General features: G+C 42.4%; 2 protein-coding genes across 2 annotated transcripts; one reads left to right on the top strand and one right to left on the bottom strand.

Annotated features, from left to right (window-relative positions):
• Positions 1–3: 3 nt before the first annotated feature.
• Positions 4–4,925, top strand: LOC127656840 (MAPK/MAK/MRK overlapping kinase-like). The gene is given in 13 exon segments (XM_052145329.1): positions 4–289; positions 597–711; positions 807–896; positions 981–1,051; positions 1,132–1,210; positions 1,830–1,878; positions 1,954–2,044; positions 2,047–2,131; positions 2,204–2,305; positions 2,403–2,576; positions 2,936–3,056; positions 3,952–4,137; positions 4,238–4,925. Coding segments are annotated over 13 exon segments (1,302 nt in total). The 5' UTR covers positions 4–222; the 3' UTR covers positions 4,310–4,925.
• A 447-nt stretch (positions 4,926–5,372) lies between these two features.
• On the bottom strand, positions 5,373–17,058 carry LOC127656879 (WD repeat-containing protein 20-like). The gene is given in 5 exon segments (XM_052145405.1): positions 5,373–7,217; positions 9,133–10,313; positions 10,316–10,439; positions 10,563–10,745; positions 16,789–17,058. Coding segments are annotated over 5 exon segments (1,800 nt in total). The 5' UTR covers positions 17,047–17,058; the 3' UTR covers positions 5,373–7,163.
• Between the last annotated feature and the right edge of the window lie 1,648 nt (positions 17,059–18,706).

Raw genomic sequence — 18,706 nt, 5'->3', positions numbered from 1 at the left:
TTATTCCGAAGCGATCAGTAAATAAAATAATAATAATGAAACAAAACGCGCTTTAATGGATTCATGATCTAACGATAATAATAATCAATACATTTATAAATGCGAGGTGTTGCGACAGCTGGATTAAGAATGTCCTGTGATATGTGTTCATTAAATGGACATTTGTTCTGCTGTAATTCGACATTCTAAACGCTTTGAAATGAAAAACTAAATTCAGTGTAAATGTGTATAAATGAGACGCGTCAGACTGAATCAGCGATGGAGCGCCGGAATCACCTTATACACAGAGGTGAGAATCATCGATTCATATCGAATAATATCGTTCGGTGGGAGGGGTCATGTGCATGGTGACCTCGGGCTGCAGGTCAGAGTTCAGGCGCGCTCCGTTGTCATGGTGACCGCGTGTCTCGCGCTGAAGCTGCATTAGAATGAATGTTTGTGTAATGAACACATTAATTAAATGTCGCCTTCGTTTATTCGACATATAATTTAAGCGTCCATTGTGTGTGTGATGCGGAATGAACAGTACGTCAAATCGATAGAAACATTCACTCTTTTAATGTCATATACTTCATCTGTGTGTGTTTGATTTACAGATTACAGAATCATCAAGAAGATCGGAGAAGGAACGTTCTCTGTGGTGATGAAGGTCCAGAGCTTGAAGGACAGTAAACATTACGCCTGTAAAACCATGAAACAGACCATCAAGAGGTATGACGTCATCTCAGCCTGCCCATGACACTGAGGTCACATGTTTAACCCCTTCATATGCTTCACTCGATCAGTAATATGTGACTTGTTGTCAGTGTGGATCAGGCTCATAATCTGAGAGAAGTTCAAGCCATGAAGAGGTTGAGTCCACATCCAAACATCCTGCTGCTTCATGAACTCATTTAGTGAGTATTGATCACCGCTGCAGTATGAGTCCCAATATCTGCAGATGATTGACAGATCCAGCTGATCACACTGTTGTTTTACAGCGACCGTGACACTGGAACTCTGTCATTGATCTGTGAACTCATGGAGATGAACATCTACGAGTTCATTAAAGGTGCCGTATGTTTATTTCACTGACATCATTGTGAGGTTTAGGATTTATAATGTGTCATGAATTATGATGTTCACCTGCAGGGCGGCAGAACCCGTTACCGGAGAGTAAAGTCAAACACTACATGTATCAGCTGTGCCGGTCTCTGGATCACATGCACAGGTGACTGTAGTGTACACTTCACACCCTCAGTAGTGTGCATCATGTATGACTGTAGTGTACACTTCACACCCTCAGTAGTGTGCATCATGTGTGACTGTAGTGTACACTTCACACCCTCAGTAGTGTGCATCATGTGTGACTGGAGTGTACACTTCACACCCTCAGTAGTGTGCATCATGTGTGACTGTAGTGTACACTTCACACCCTCAGTAGTGTGCATCATGTGTGACTGTAGTGTACACTTCACACCCTCAGTAGTGTGCATCATGTGTGACTGTAGTGTACACTTCACACCCTCAGTAGTGTGCATCATGTGTGACTGTAGTGTACACTTCACACCCTCAGTAGTGTGCATCATGTGTGACTGTAGTGTACACTTCACACCCTCAGTAGTGTGCATCATGTGTGACTGGAGTGTACACTTCACACCCTCAGTAGTGTGCATCATGTGTGACTGTAGTGTACACTTCACACCCTCAGTAGTGTGCATCATGTGTGACTGGAGTGTACACTTCACACCCTCAGTAGTGTGCATCATGTGTGACTGTAGTGTACACTTCACACCCTCAGTAGTGTGCATCATGTGTGACTGGAGTGTAACTGTTGATCTCTGTTGCAGTAATGGAATATTCCACAGAGACGTGAAGCCTGAGAATATCTTGATCAAAGTAAGTGAAATGACATGACTCCAAACTGTGGTGAAGAGCTTTTAAACGTGTCAATAGCGTGTCTGTTCCTCACAGGATGACGTGTTGAAGCTGGCAGACTTCGGTTCCTGCAGGAGCATCTACTCCAAACCTCCACACACCGAATACATCTCCACACGCTGGTACCGCTGCCCGAGTGTTTGCTGACAGACGGCCATTACTCTCAGAAGATGGACATGTGGAGTGCTGGATGTGTCTTCTTTGAGATCTTCAGGTGAATGATCATGTGTCATGTGTTTGTTGTTGTCATCATCCTGTTCTGATTGGTCGTTCCAATGTCTTCTAGTTTGACTCCTCTGTTTCCTGGACGGAACGAGTTGGACCAGGTCAACAAAATCCACGATGTTCTCGGCGCTCCAGACGGTGCACTGCTGCAGAAGTTCAAACGGTAAGTTTATATTAAAAACAAGATATGAATAATTCTTCTATAACTACACAAGACAGGAGAGAAGCGCTTCATCTTGGGATGTCTGTGTCTGTTGAAGGTCTTGTACCACACACTTTGATTTCCCTCCTCGTAAAGGCTGCGGGATTTCTCCGCTCATTCCTCATTGCTCTGCAGTCAGTCTGTCTCTGCTGCACCAGATGTTGACCTATGACCCCGACGAACGCATCAGCGCGCGCACGGCACTGCAACACTCCTGCTTCAGAGAACTGCGGTGAGCTGCGACTGACAACCATCTTGACTGTTTCATACTTCTGATCTGTCTCTGAAACAGGAACATTTATGAATGTTGTCTACAGCGGTGCCAGAGATGAAGGGTTCATGTTGTCTCTGTTGAACAGTAATTGGCATAGTAACACCCATCCCGGTTTGAAAACACCCATTTTGTTTTGCAGAGACACAAGTATAAAGATTTCTCTTGCTTGAACACAAGATATAAACATGTTCATCTGTTCCTGCAGTTTAGTCACACATGACCTCTCTCGACCTCAAACACAATCCCTCTGTCACAAACACCCCCACAGAGGAAGTCTTGCATCGTTTACGCTCGTTCTTTCTCGTGTTCTCTCGTAGGATGGCCGAGAGAAAAGCAGTGAGTCTGCGTAAGGTGATCGGGACGGTAGAGGGAGAATCGAGCAGGACGCCCGCATCTGTGGATCAGCTGTTGCGAATGGGACGACATGGCAGAAGACAGGTGACGTACCCGATTGGCTGATTAACTGAAGCACTAACTTCACCGAGTGTCCTTCCAGAATCTACTGTCAGTCATATTCCTGACAGAACATTCCGGTTCAGTTCAAGTTAAGCTCAACCAGCAGCATTTGTGTCATAATATTGATTAATTTGGATGCGTCCCATCACAAATGTGTGTTCCAGTGAGACACTTATAATGCAAGTCAATGGGGTTTAATCTGTACACAGTATTTTAATGTTTCACAAGTAGAAACACAAGACATAAACAATATGTGTGTGAACATGATTTTACTGTCATTAAATCACTCACTGACACATCTGTGGAGAGAGAGACAATGTTACAACTTCATTACCATGACGACATAATGTCAACAAACACTACAAATATATAATAACTGTAAATATGATCATTTAAACAACTTTTTTGTTTTCAAATTTGAAAAATTCTAATTTTAAGTGCTTTTATTAAATTATAAGCGTCACATTTCTGCCTTTAAACCCTGTAATAATTGCCCCCATTGACTTCCATTATAAGTCTCACTGGAACACACATTTGTATCTTTTTTATTAAAGAAAAGAGTCGAAATGAATTTTTTTGCTAATCAACATTATTCCACAAATGCTGCTGATTGACCTGAACTTGTGTTGAACCCGGAATATTCCTTTAAGGGAAAGTACACAACATCACACCATTAATTGAGCCAATATTGTTATAGCAGAATGTTTATATATATATGGTGGATATATATTCATCACCATTATATCAGCCACTCAGCTCTCTCGATATCAGTATCAGACATTATAAACACATATCGGTCCAACACTTCTCTTAATGCATTTCATCTTTAAACCGGTTCAGATTTGTTTAGTGTTATTGATGGACTTCCTCTTTGCAGCATCTCAAACTCACAGGCGACCCTCTCAGCAGACGCCATCATTACCCTTTAGAGCTCCCGAAACTCAACGTTGTGGTCCCGACTCCAAAAACCCTCCATCCAGTGTCCACCTTCCCAACTCGGAGCATTTCACACCGCGGCTCTCTTCCTGCCATCTCCAAAAAGTGCCACTCGCGTGTGACTAAAGTAAACACTTCAGATGTTCACATGTGATTATGAAGAGAGTTTTAACAGTTGTTAGTGAAATATCTGTGAATCTCTTCTCTTTGTTTCATGATCTGAAAAGCCCAAAGAAGAGACGCATCGACTGAAGAGTTACTGCTTGCCGCCGCTACAGCACAATCAAGAGCGTTACTGAACACAACCGATGATGAAGTATTATTGCCACTTAAGGCCTTCGACCTACAGTTTTCTATTTGCTCACTTCAATTAAAAAGGTTTATTTTGTTCCTGCACTTTTTATGTCATGTAATATTAATCCTTGAGCGCGCACACACACACACACACACACACACACACACACACACACACGCTGTTTCAGACCAATAAAACTCATATTTATATGGGTTAGTGGCAGATCAATGCAAACTATTATTACATCCCCATACAGATATTGATTACATCATTGCACTTGTTTTGTTTCAGAAACTAATTAGAAAGAAATGTAAATAAAGCAGCAGACATTATAAGTTGAATTCAGAAAACTGAATCCCTCTTAACAACTCTGATTAATCCGCGCAGCTCCGACACGTGTCGTTCGTTTCCGTCAACGGCACGTGTCGTTTGTGCCAATCATTTCTGTCAATGACACATGCCAATCGTTTATGTCAGCGACACGTGTCGTTTGTGCCAATCATTTCTGTCAATGACACATGCCAATCGTTTCTGTCAGCGACACGTGTCGTTTGTGCCAATCGTTTCTGTCAGCGACACGTGTCGTTTGTGCCAATCGTTTCTGTCAGCGACACGTGTCGTTTGTGCCAATCGTTTCGGTCAGCGACACGTGCCAATCGTTTCTGTCAGCGACACGTGCCAATCGTTTCTGTCAGCGACACGTGCCAATCGTTTCAGTCAGCGACACGTGCCAATCGTTTCAGTCAGCGGCACGTGCCAATCGTTTCGGTCAGAACGGCACGTGCCAATCGTTTGTCAATGACACGTGCCAATAGTTTCTGTCAGCGACACGTGTCGTTCGTGCCAGTCGTTTCAGTCAGCGACACGTGCCAATCGTTTCTGTCAACGACACGTGTCGTTTGTGCCAATAGTTTCTGTCAACAACAATTGCCAATCATTTCAGTCAGCGACACACACGTCAGTGTCGTTCGTGCCAATCGTGTCGTTCGTGCCAATCGTTTCTGTCAGCGACACGTGCCAATCGTTTCTGTCAGCGGCACGTGTCGTTTCTGTCAGCGGCACGTGCCAATCGTTTCTGTCAGCGACACGTGCCAATCGTTTCTGTCAGCGGCATGTGACGTTCGTGCCAATTGTTTCTGTCAGCTCTTTGTCGTTGGTGCATATTGAATATTTCAAGAGATTGTACATTGACTGTTATTGGTTAAATAAAGAGTTAATTTGCTTTTAATGCAAATCACCATGTTTTTACAACATATTGTTGTATTCATCATAAATTGGTATTTGCTTTAATGATTTCGTACTGTAACGGTCACTTCCGTTTACTGATTCACAGAACAATTAAATCTAAACAGATATTTAATTATTGCTTTGTATTTTACAGTAAGAATGCAACCAAACACATTACAGATATTATTTACCAGCAAAACTCAAACAACAAGCTCTTTGTTGTGATGGAAATATGAAATAAAAATATGATTTTGTTTTTTAAAGCAAGGAATGTTGGTTTACCCAGCCTGAGGTTGATTTGTGTCCAAACAAACATGTTTATTTAACTATCCTGAACCATCAAATAATGTTTCAACCCAGTAGAGGTTCGGTCCGGTCAGGTCCAGTGAATTAAACATCATCTAACACAACACACACAACACAGAACATCCATAGACTTGTTTTTAATGAAGATGTGAAATGTTGAGCACATGGATCAGAAACATGAGCACATGGTCGCCTCTCCCGGTTAGTGTAAATTATGAACAATGATTGAACATTATAACGTTTAATAGTGTCACACTGTAAGATCCTACAGATCCACATTCAACGGAGTTTCTAATGGGCATTTCTGAAGCGTTGCCTAGAATAACTTCAATCTCTTTCATAACTAGTGTTTTCTATGTCATGTAAACTTTTCGTCATACATGTGATTAGCAGCGTGAGACGCTCTGATGTCACGTGACCACGTTTGTGGACCAACAGTTAATCAAGCGTTTCAGCTCCGTCCAGCCATACATTAATCTCCTTATCAAAATACACATGAATTCTGTGCAAGAGACAGGAAGAAAAACAGAAACCTGCATATTTGAGATTATTTTTAATATTATTAATTAGTTTTTCTGCTTTAGAAATATCACTATTTCGTGTAATGATGACAAAACGTCCTCTAGAGTACTGATCATTTGCTTTTGTCCCATTAAATCACTGATTTACAATATTATACATATAATACAAAGCAGATTTTATCTGAAACAATATTAAAATAAATGCTCAATAGATACAAAGTTTTAATCTTAGTTCTCCGTTATACCAGTCCGTGAGTCCTCGACACAAATGTAAAGCCATTCTCTTCTAATAAACATTTAAGTGCAAACTAATTTTCTTTTAAAAACTATGATTGCAGCATCCAGCCTTTCAGATTCCCATTTCAAGAGAAGATTAAAGCCAAGAGCATCAAGGCCTTCCCCGAACCTTTCTTTTTATCCTTTATCACATTTACAAATCATCAGTGCACTTTTCAACATCAGGGCTGGAATCTGTTCCGTATGAAAGATGAAAATAAACTTTATTAAAATGGGATCGGGATGGAAGCGAGTCTCGGGTTCGTCCACTAGGTCTCGCGGTGTAGCGAGTTCAAGACAGACTCGTATTCCACCCTTGATTAAACAATTTCCCACACCTTCACCAAGCTTCAAATACACAAAAATCATAAAGTGAGAGTGAAAACAACAACAAAATGCAAATAAATACTTGGGAAAAGAGGGAAAAACTAAAGAAACTGCACTTTCCACTGATGCACACGGGCCACCGGCGAGGAACATCTTGAGCGGATTAAGAAGTGAAATCCATGAAGAGCAGGAATATTGTGGCTATACCACAGTTCCGCTCGGAGAGTTGGCTTGATTTTGTGATGACAATAAACCCTGGAAAAAAGAGAAAGTTTCTGAGAAGTCATAAATGGCATGTCTATACTGACACGCATGCAGCATTATAACACAATGATCTCCTTTTCCTCCAATGCAGGAACATTTCATTAATGAAGAGAATGAAACATGATCACTCAACACTGAATCATTGAAACACGTTTATATGATGAAATCTGAGATGCTCTGATACTGAATCACACATGTAAAAGGACACCTGCCTCTGTGTGACATGTTTATTGTGTACGTGTTAACATACATACCTAACCCTAGTTATCTGCCCTGCTGTCTACATAGGGAACATCCGGAGATGACAGCGCTCCAACTTACAACCGCTTCCAATACAGCAAATTCAATCATACTTACATAAGCTTAAACATATTGTAGGTTGCATGTTAACCGTCTACACTATAAGCGAGCTGCGCGACATATAACGAATCCAAAATATTCCTAAATTATGACTATGTTCTAAAGCTTGTTTTCATGAGTCAAGTGATGTTTCTTCAGCATGTAACAGAGATGAAACAAAGTGTTTGTGCTTCAGACTGTTTCAAGCTTCAGTTGTTTTTATGATTGGACTATTGACTATGGAGAGTGTTATTGACCTTCTCTGATTGGTCAATGCGGTTTCACCGCTCAACAGATATGTCAGGAATTAGTGAGAATACTCGACCTTTGACACAACAGCAGAACACTTATCTGGAGTGATGTAATCGTCCGGTTTAATGACTAGTTAAATTACATTAAATGTAATTGTAATCTCAATTACATCTTTGAATGTGTCGCCTTATCAATACGAGATATCTTAGAAAGTATCTGAGGAATTCTAGCAGATTTAAGGCTGGGCAATATCGCAAAAAAACCAAATCTTGACCCTAACCCAAGTACTCCACTAAAAAGTAACTTCAACATGACTGAAATTACATGTTCTTTATTAGAATGCAACCTCGTTAAAGAACTCAAGATTCATTACAGAAAACAAACTGCGACATGCAGGAAGATGTCAACATGGTGTAAATGTAAAAAAAATGTCTTTATTTAAAATAAACCAGATGTTCAGAAATAAAAGCATAACATAAAAACTGCAAATAATTTATTTTAATTAAACCAACTCTTTCTAAAAAGTTATCTAGAAATCAATATACAGAAATCATTAAGTTTATCTAGAAAGTGCTCACTGTAAATCAAACAATTAGTATGTATAATCATAAACCTTAGCAGATAGTTTAGATATCAGAAAATAAAAATAAAAAATTCCCAGTTTAGAACAGGAAATAAACTTGCGTTACATGCGTGAATAAATGGACATGTAAAAAGGTAAAAAACTAAACGCTGTTAGGTTAGGTCATTAATTCTGCACAACCGATTTAATAAAGACTGAAATCACGAAATGGCCGCAAGCAATTACTAAACATTAAAAGACTGCGTTTGAAAATCGAACTGTGTATTTACTACAGTCAGTGAGCACGCGGCGCCCTCTAACGGTTGGGTTCTCAAATGTTGGCTATATATGCAGTACACTTGAAACACCTCGCGTAAAGCAATAATTAGCGATCTCTGAATCCTCATGGTAAAAGAACTAGCTGTGGAGGCAACATCAAGCCAAATGCTTTGAACATTTTTCTCTTCCTTATTCCATTACAAGCAAAACCTAGATTCAAAAATATTAAATAAAATATTGTTTAAATGTCAATTTGAATTAATCAACAAAATTGAAGAATAAAAACAAAATATTGCCCAGCCCCAAGTGCAATCTACTAGAATTTTCTCTCTCTCTGTGTGTAATATCAGTGTTATATAGCTTCTTCACGTCAAATCTGAATACATCAATACAAGAGAAAAGTCTCAAATCAAACTACGTCAATGTGGGATGCATTCAGCGGGAAGGGGAACGTGCGATTCAAACAGAACTTACCACTTTGCCGGGTCTCGCCCATGTGCAAATAAATCCTTCTTGACAAGCGGTAACGATACAGTCTTCTAGAAAGATGAGAACTGTGAGTCTCTCGTGTGCAATCTTTTTACAGATGAGCGGTTCGAGCAAGGGCACGTCCTCCATACGAGGGCACAGCTGCGTGCCCAGGGTCTTGGCGGGGTCCGTTTTGGTTTTGGTGAGCAGGTTAAGTTTATCGCTGCTTTTGCTGCTTATGTGACCCATACTGTGATTGCGCTTGTGGTCTTTTTCGGGATGCCGATCTTTGCGGTCGTGCAGCGAGAGCGTGGCGAACTTGCTCACGCCGGTGGCGATGGGGTTATCCGAGACGGCGCTCTTGCTGTTGCCGGCGGCTGAATGTGGAAGGCTGTTGGAGCGTGGCAGCGTCGCTGGGAGCGAGTTGCCCGGCGTGTTTGAGCCGCTGTTGTTACTGCCATTGGCGCTCGGGTTGTTGGTCATCGTTGACACCGTGCCACCACTGCTTCCTGTGGCAGGCGGGCTGGTGGCGTTCATCACGTTAGTGTGCGTCCTCGTCCGGGAGAGGGGAAGGTGAGGGAAGAGGATGTCCTCCGTGAGGTCCCATAGGCAAAGCTGAGTGTCCTGCCCCACCGAGCCGAAGCGGTACGTGACACTCACTGGCCTGCTGTCCGTCGAGTTGCGTTTGGAGAGGCGTGACTGCGTGCTGTTAGCCCGGTCGCGGCCAAAGTGGATCTGATCTTGGAAGTCCTCGTCGCTGCCGCTGAACTCCATGGGGTCACTCTCCTCCACGCTAGTTGTGTAGTGATCGAACGCCACAACGCTAACCCAAGACTTGTGTCCATGTCCACGCGCGATCACTCGACAGTCCACGAATGACCACACGGTCACTAAATCGTCCTCACCGCCTGCTACGATGTACTTGCCGTCCGGGCTCCAACACACACAAAGAAGCCCGCCGAAGTAACTTTTCATGGTCCCGTGCAGTTCGACCGCATCAAAGTTAAAGACCCGCAGGAAACCGTCCTGACTCACACAGGCCAGGAACTTCCCATCGGGAGAGAAGGCAAACTCGTTCAGCGCTCCCTCCCCGACCATCCACTTGAGCAGGGGGTTGCGTGTGGACTTGCTCTTGCAGGTGTGAACAGCGTAGTTGTTGCCCTGCTTGAGCAGCTGGTAATGAGCGCTGTGGTGCCGCACGTGTGCTCCACGTTATACAGGTACATGTTTCCACTGGAATGAGCGACTAGGAAGAGACTCTCGGAGCCCGGCACCCACTTCACACACGTTACTCTGGATTTATCTATAAGTCTCTGAGTGTTGAAGAAGATGAACGGGAGAAAAGCAAAAGAGATCTGTTACGATATGTAGACAATGCCTCCAACATCTAATACAATGATTTACAATCAACAATATGTAATAATGGCAGCACTTACTTCTTCATTAAAGAGTTTGCTCGTCTCTTTCTTGATGGGGTCGATGAGCTGGACCTGCCCGGCTGAGAAACCCACCAGCAGCGAGACGCTCTCGGCCGTGGCGGTGAGATGGTTGAAGTCATGACACGTGGGCTGCGTTCCCTTATATATTCTCTTGTCTATCGGCTTACTCAAGTCAGCAGCCTGTGGCCACAAACACAGAACTCAAGACTTTAATACCAGCAACACCTCAAAACAACCATTTAAACTTAACCTAACCCTATTTCTAGTCAATGTCATACTGTATGAGCAGCGCAGCAGAACCGACACATACAGAACAACATTTGAGAACTTGATCATGTTTCTGTTACAGGAAGACTCTCACACCAGACGCCATTCACAAATTCTACAGACAAGCTGATGAATAAAAAGGACATGAATCGGTGGCTCGTATTTAGTGTGTTTTAACTGTGGATCTAAACATGATACATCAATGAAACATATGTAACAGTCTAAACCTAAAATTAAACACTATTATTAAAACTGTAGATTATCAATACAAACAGACCTTGTCAATTTCGATTTATTGATCCTTGATTTACCTTCGCTTGAGCCCTAAAGTTCAGTATAAAGAGTCTAAGGGTGTGTTCACACTTGGCAGGTTTGCTCAAATTGTTCTGTTAGTGCGGTTCATTTGAACAAATGTGAACGCTGCCATCCGAACCTGGTGCGCACCAATCAAGCGGACCCCCCCGTGAATAGGGGGTCTCGGTCCTCTTCCAAACGAACTCTGGTGCGGTTCGACTGATATATGAACGCAGCATGGACCAAAGATGTCTAAACGGACCAATAACAGGACGGACAAGATACAACCCTATAAATCATGTGATTTGATCACATAGAAAGAGCCGTAAGAGCGGTGTACGCAAAACTAAATGAGCAGAGGGCAAACATGGAGCCATGAGGTGGTCAAGTTCCTTATTAACATTTGTCCGACGAGCATATTTACAGTATACATATTTACAGTATACATGTTTACAGTATACTACAGTAAACAAATGCACAAAAATGCTCAAATGTACAAAATGTTCAGTGATGGAGGGAAAGTGGCTCCAACGAGCACATTTATCCAGCAGACAGCATTGTTTTGGATATTCAGTATGTTCTGTCACAAAATATACATAATAAAAGCTGTCCAATAATGTCGTGACCTTATCCTGATGCCTTTTGTTTTGTATCTTTAGGTTCGGTGTTATAAATGCCAGTGTGAATGCTAAACGAACCAGGACAAAATATAGCACACCCATATAGTGAACCAGAACACAGTTTTAAGTGAACCAAACCCAGTTCAGTTTAAGTGAACCAGAAAGGGAACCAGCTGCAAATGTTCCCGGTGCTTTTGGCGTTCACAATGTAAGTGGACTTAAAACAGGACCTAGACTCTTTTATGGTCCTCTTCACATTATTGTGATCTCTGACCCCTTGTTGATCACCACAGCTCCTTAATACCCCTTTGCAGCGGTCACGATTATGACATTTGGCTGACAATAATTTTTCATAAATAACTGTATTTATCATGAATAAGTGATTGTTATACAAATTGTCATACTTCTTAAAGTTCACGTATGTTTATTACAGATAGACCTACACCTTAAGAAGTAATTTATTGGGGGTCTGGGTATCTCAGCGAGTATTGACGCTGACTATCACACCTGGAGTCGCGAGTTTGAATCCAGGGTGTGCTGAGTGACTCCAGCCAGGTCTCCTTAGCAACCAAATTGGGCCAGTTGATAGGGAGGGTAGAGTCACATGGGGTAACCTCCTCGTGGTCGCTATAATGTGGTTCTCGCTCTCGGTGGGGCGTGTGGTGAGTGACTCCAGTCAGGTCTCCTTAGCAACCAATTTGACCCGGTTGCTAGGGAGGGTAGAGTCACATGGGGTAACCTCCTCGTGGTCGCTATAATGTGGTTCTCACTCTCAGTGGGGCGTGTGGTGAGTGACTCCAGCCAGGTCTCCTTAGCAACCAAATTGGGCCAGTTGCTAGGGAGGGTAGAGTCACATGGGGTAACCTCCTCGTGGTCGCTATAATGTGGTTCTCGCTCTCGGTGGGGCGTGTGGTGAGTGACTCCAGTCAGGTCTCCTTAGCAACCAATTTGACCCGGTTGCTAGGGAGGGTAGAGTCACATGGGGTAACCTCCTCGTGGTCGCTATAATGTGGTTCTCGCTCTCGGTGGGGCGTGTGGTGAGTGACTCCAGTCAGGTCTCCTTAGCAACCAAATTGTCCCGGTTGCTAGGGAGGGTAGAGTCACATGGGGTAACCTCCTCATGGTCACTATAATGTGGTTCTCGCTCTCGGTGGGGTGTGTGGTGAGTTGTGCGTGGAAACCGGAGATTCGTCCTCCACCACCCTGAATGAGGCGAGTCACTACGCCACCACAAGGACTTAGAGCGCATTGGGAATTGGGCGTTCTGAATTGGGGAGAAAAAGGCGGGGAAAAAATCTAAAATAATAATAATTTAAACAAAAGTAACTTACTTACGCTTAACTTGAAATCATATAATAAAATAGAGTTATATGATTACTTTTAAGGCTTTAAAGTATATTGAAGTTTTCAGTAAACATTATTGCACAGGGATGGAATTACATAAATATTGTGTGTTATAGAGGTCGACTGATATATTGCCGATTAATCGGCACCGATAACGTGTCTGGAACTATCAGTTATCAGCAAAAATCCACACCGATAGTTTTCCCCATTGCGCCCGGTGCTGGAGTGGCTGGGACGGGTCCGCTGTCATTGTACAGTATGAGAGCGTCCTCTAGAGGCGAAATAAAACACTTCACTGATGGTGCTGTTTGTTTGTTAGAGGGTTAGCGTTAGGCTAACCCACGTGAGACTACATGGAGGAACAGATACAGATTTAAAACATCAACAACTAAAAGGTATGTATACAGTACACAACACATCAGATCATTATAAAGTAATTAATATGTTGACTAGATGCTGCATTAGTGGAGAACAGCAGTATGTTTGCCGACAAGGCTGAGAGGATGCTAACATTAATGCTAACTCTAGTGGTTAGAACAATGTGATAAAAATACATGCAAGTCCTGCTTAAATGTTTAAATCTCATGATTGTTCTCATATATTACCATCTATTTGCATTCGTTTATATCCAGCTGGTGATGTTTATGCATTCGTTAGTCAGCTAAGTCACATAATTAAAGCTAGTGACATGAGAAAGCAAATGAATATCTTCATGCAGCCGAGAGAAACATATAAACAAATCAGAAATGCATCTGATTTCAATTACATGTTTTTATCCTCACTGTAATACTTTGACTTCAGATCAATCACATTCTTGTGCTAATAAAGGCGAGACACAGCACAACAAATTCAGGTGTCTCATGCTTTTAAAGTAAAAAAAACAAAGAGTAATGAAGGTGTTCATCTAGCACACTTTTACATTGAAACAAACGTATGGTTGCAAAAGCTCTCGGTGTGAACAGCCCCTTAGAGTTGGTGGAGGCCTTTGGCCATTGCGTCTTGCACTCTTAAGCATTTCTCAGATTATAAGTTGTTTAAATGCTTTGTCAGGAAAGAGGTTCAACTTGGAAATGTATCTCGTGATCCTCCCTTTCAGTTCCAGTCTGTTGTGTTTCGTCTGATTGAACAGCCCCTGACCTGTTGTGTTTCGTCTGATTGAACAGCCCCTGACCTGACCTGTTGTGTTTCATCTGATTGAACAGCCCCTGCCTGACCTGTTGTGTTTCGTCTGATTGAACAGCCCCTGACCGACCTGTTGTGTTTCATCTGATTGAACAGCCCCTGACCGGTTGTGTTTCGTCTGATTGAACAGCCCCTGACCTGTTGTGTTTCGTCTGATTGAACAGCCCCTGACCTGTTGTGTTTCGTCTGATTGAACAGCCCCTGCCTGACCTGTTGTGTTTTGTCTGATTGAACAGCCCCTGCCTGACCTGTTGTGTTTTGTCTGATTGAACAGCCCCTGCCTGACCTGTTGTGTTTTGTCTGATTGAACAGCCCCTGCCTGACCTGTTGTGTTTTGTCTGATTGAACAGCCCCTGACCTGTTGCGTCATCTGATTGAACAGCCCCTGACCTGTTGCGTCATCTGATTGAACAGCCCCTGACCTGTTGCGTTTCGTCTGATTGAACAGCCCCTGACCTGTTACGTTTCGTCTGATTGAACAGCCCCTGACCTGTTGCTTCGTCTGATTGAACAGCCCCTGACCTGTTGCTTCGTCTGATTGAACAGCCCCTGACCTGTTGCGTTTCGTCTGATTGAACAGCCCCTGACCTGTTGCGTTTCGTCTGATTGAACAGCCCCTGACCTGTTGTTTCATCTGATTGAACAGCCCCTGACCTGTTGTTTCGTCTGATTGAACAGCCCCTGACCTGTTGCTTCGTCTGATTGAACAGCCCCTGACCTGTTGAGTTTCGTCTGATTGAACAGCCCCTGACCTGTTGCGTTTCGTCTGATTGAACAGCCCCTGACCTGTTGCGTTTCGTCTGATTGAACAGCCCCTGACCTGTTGCGTTTCGTCTGATTGAACAGCCCCTGACCTGTTGCGTTTCGTCTGATTGAACAGCCCCTGACCTGTTGTGTTTCGTCTGATTGAACAGCCCCTGGCCTGTTGTTTTTTGTCTGATTGAACAGCCCCTGGCCTGTTGTGTTTCGTCTGATTGTACAGCCCCTGACCTGTTGTTTTGTCTGATTGAACATCCCCTGACCTGTGCATATATTCTAAGCCGCTTCACCACTGAGTTCAGCCGGATACTTCTGCTATCTGTGAATATTGCTACTCTACACACAACTGCACTGAATCAAACACAATGTGATATTTCACTGGTATTATGAAGCTTGAGTCTGGAGGAGGAATCAGTGCAAGTGTGACATCATGTGAACGGTCTATTGAAGCAGTTCCCGCCTCATTTTACTTTTGACTTCACATTTGAGAATATGGACTGACTAAAACTTTTTATTTATTTATTTAATGCGCATTAGTTGAAAATGAAATGCTCTTTTTTAACAGGCAGGATAGGGATGTTCTTTGCAATAATATATGGGTGCTGAATGATTTATGTATTTATTGCACCCTCTTGTGGACTAAAACAACATCAATTTAAAAATAAGTGGAGTTTGAAATTAGAATATTAGTTCATATATATTAATATTTATTTCATTTAAAAAAATAACAAAACATTGTCATAGTTCAGTCAGTACGGTTTATTTCTGTAATAAAGTTCAGCGCTATTTTACATTGAGTGTCAATTTTAAATCTATTGGTTGATTAATGTATAATGTATTTCTGTCTTAAATTCTTCACTCTCTCACATTATGGTAATTATGGTATATCTACAGTATATTCACTTATAATTCCCATCTGTGGGCAGTAAATTGTGACTGGAATATGAAATATGTAATGCAGTTATGTATGACAAGCTACGAGGTACTTGTGTCATAAAGTGCAAAGCGGACTGGTACCTCTTCGCTTTCACATCGCACAAATCAAAACCACAAACAAACCGTACTCAGACCCCCTCCTGAGGTGCTGCTTTTGGGTCCTTTTAGTGAATCCGAGAGCTCATGGGTTGTTCACATACACACGTTATACCGCTCTGAGAGCTCATGGAGAACTCAAACAAACTAGGTGTGAAAACATCCTGACACACTCGATTGAGCTGAAATTCTGTCTGCACCATCAGAGCCACAAGATGTGTGATGATGTCACATGAACAATAAACTGAACACACTCGTTAGATCATACATGATCACACATGCATTACATGCCATACTGCAATAAACACTGCTGCCAACATTCATGCTTGATCAGGTTTAATGACAAACATGAGATTAACACATGTACCATCCTCAAACTCACTCACCAGCACAAAACACACACACACACACACACACACACACACACTCACTCACTCACTCACACACACACTCACTCACACTCACTCACTCACACACACACACACACACACACACACACACACACACACACACACACACACACACACACACACACACACACACACACACACACACACACACACTGACTGACTGACTGACTGACTGACTGACTGACTGACTGACTGACTGACTGACTGACGGGTCACTTTGATTGGCACGTCTGGAGTGAAACAGCGCGTGACATTCACACATGACGAGTTGCATGAAGTTTAATAAGTGTTTAAATAAAAGAGTGCCGCTCTCACCTTCCGGACGCCTTTATAGATGTAGAAGTAAAGCTCCCGGCCCACATTAAAGCAGATTCTGTCGCCGTTCCCGGACTGGTCGTTGACGTTGACGAACGTGACTCGGACGGGGTTCGAGCCCTGAGAGTTGAAGGGCACGCGGTTCGGTCGGCTGTATTCGGAGTGCGTGAGGAGTTTATACGCACCTTCCCGCGTGCTGAACTGACTCTTGATCTCGTTCATCTCCTTCCCTCCTCCATCCGCCGCCATCTTTAACATTTACATTCATCTTCCGCAGACCCGGATCTGACGCGCCGCGCATGCGCAGACACTGCTGGGACAGTGACGTTTACTTAATATTACACAAGAGCAATATAGTTTAGCCCGTAACTACTTTACAAATGGTAAACAAATATTGGCACAATTTGGTATTTTTTTCAACAGCACAATAAGGCTATTGTGCATTTATTTTGGCCATGTTTCTGTGGAGAGACCCATTTTATAACTGAAAATGAGTTTTGTTGATTTTAGGGGAAATGATTTTCTTTATTGGCACAATAGGTTGGAAATCTGACGGAATGTAATGTTCATAAATGTCCATTTTCTATCCAGGTGTCCATTTTCTCTGAGTAGATTGAGATAATCTAGTAGTTTGCATCACTCTTGACAATTATATTTCTAGTGTGCTTGCTTATTTAATTATCTTTTGTGATAGATACATGTTTAAATCCTAATAAGTGAACGTTTCTTCTGATGAGAACAATAAACAGTGAATATTTGATATAAATAATAATGATGAACGCGCCGCGCATGCGCATCACCATACTACGATAAACGCGGCACATAAACATGTAGTTTAATGCGCTTTTTCTTCTAAAATATTTATATGAACTTCTTCTGAACTTAGATATACAATTGGTTTCGTGTACCATATAGTCACTGGATAATTATTGTGTGGCAATTGTTATTACAATTTAAATCAACCCTTCCTCATTGAAAGTGATATTAAGGGATATATTGGCACACCAGTAGTTAATATGAGGTTGAATATATTGATGAGTGAAGGCCTCGACTGAAGCCTCAGCACATGCACACAAACACACATGTGACATGAGAGGAAGGGTTGTCTACATGTTGAGTTCAGAGATGTTTGTGATGCTCAATGACATTTACTCACAGTGATCTGGAATGGAAGAATTGATCAATACAGGTCTGTCAGATGTTGTTGGTAGACTGGCATTCAACTACATGGTGAGAGATCCCAGATTCGTTTTTTAATTATTGCTCCTGTTAATGACTTCATTAAACTCTGCAGATTCAGCAGAATGTGTTTATCACTTCATACAAATGAATTCTGCTGCATTTCAAGTAACACGTGTGATTTTCTGTCAGGAGATGTGCAAAGTTGAGTCCAGTTTAGACTCTGAATCAGAGACTAACCCGAGATGGTCTGATGTCAGTAGTGAAGTATTCTCATGATAACTTCCTCCAATGCTTTCATGAACTGAACAGATTATCTCACATAAAGTCTATGAGCTCTTCTTCTCTCTCTTCAGGCTTGTGAAAGCTGCACACCAGAGAAACTCCAGCGTTTAAGTGGACAAAACTACCAACAGGTCATTGAAACTGTCTGTGAATGGAGATAAATATCTAGAAAATCAAATGTTCTCTAAACTAATGTGATGTTGTTTCAGTGTTTGGATCCATATGATGGGAGTTCAGAAGACTCTGATTCCTCTAATAAAGGTGCAAAGCGTCAAAGGATGAAAGGAAGAGGCCATAGATCGGACAGAGACGTGAGGAGAGAGGCAACGAGACGGGACCTCCCAGAACATCATGATGTGGACATCCAGATGAGGTCATCCAGTGACTCTGAGCAGGACTTCTGGTCTCCCTGTCAGGCCATCACATGTGTTAAAGTGGATCTGTCCGACTCTGG

The sequence above is a fragment of the Xyrauchen texanus genome, chromosome 16 (genome assembly GCF_025860055.1).
Source record: "Xyrauchen texanus isolate HMW12.3.18 chromosome 16, RBS_HiC_50CHRs, whole genome shotgun sequence".
Lineage (NCBI taxonomy): Eukaryota > Metazoa > Chordata > Actinopteri > Cypriniformes > Catostomidae > Xyrauchen > Xyrauchen texanus.
This window is presented reverse-complemented; position numbering and strand designations above follow the sequence as displayed.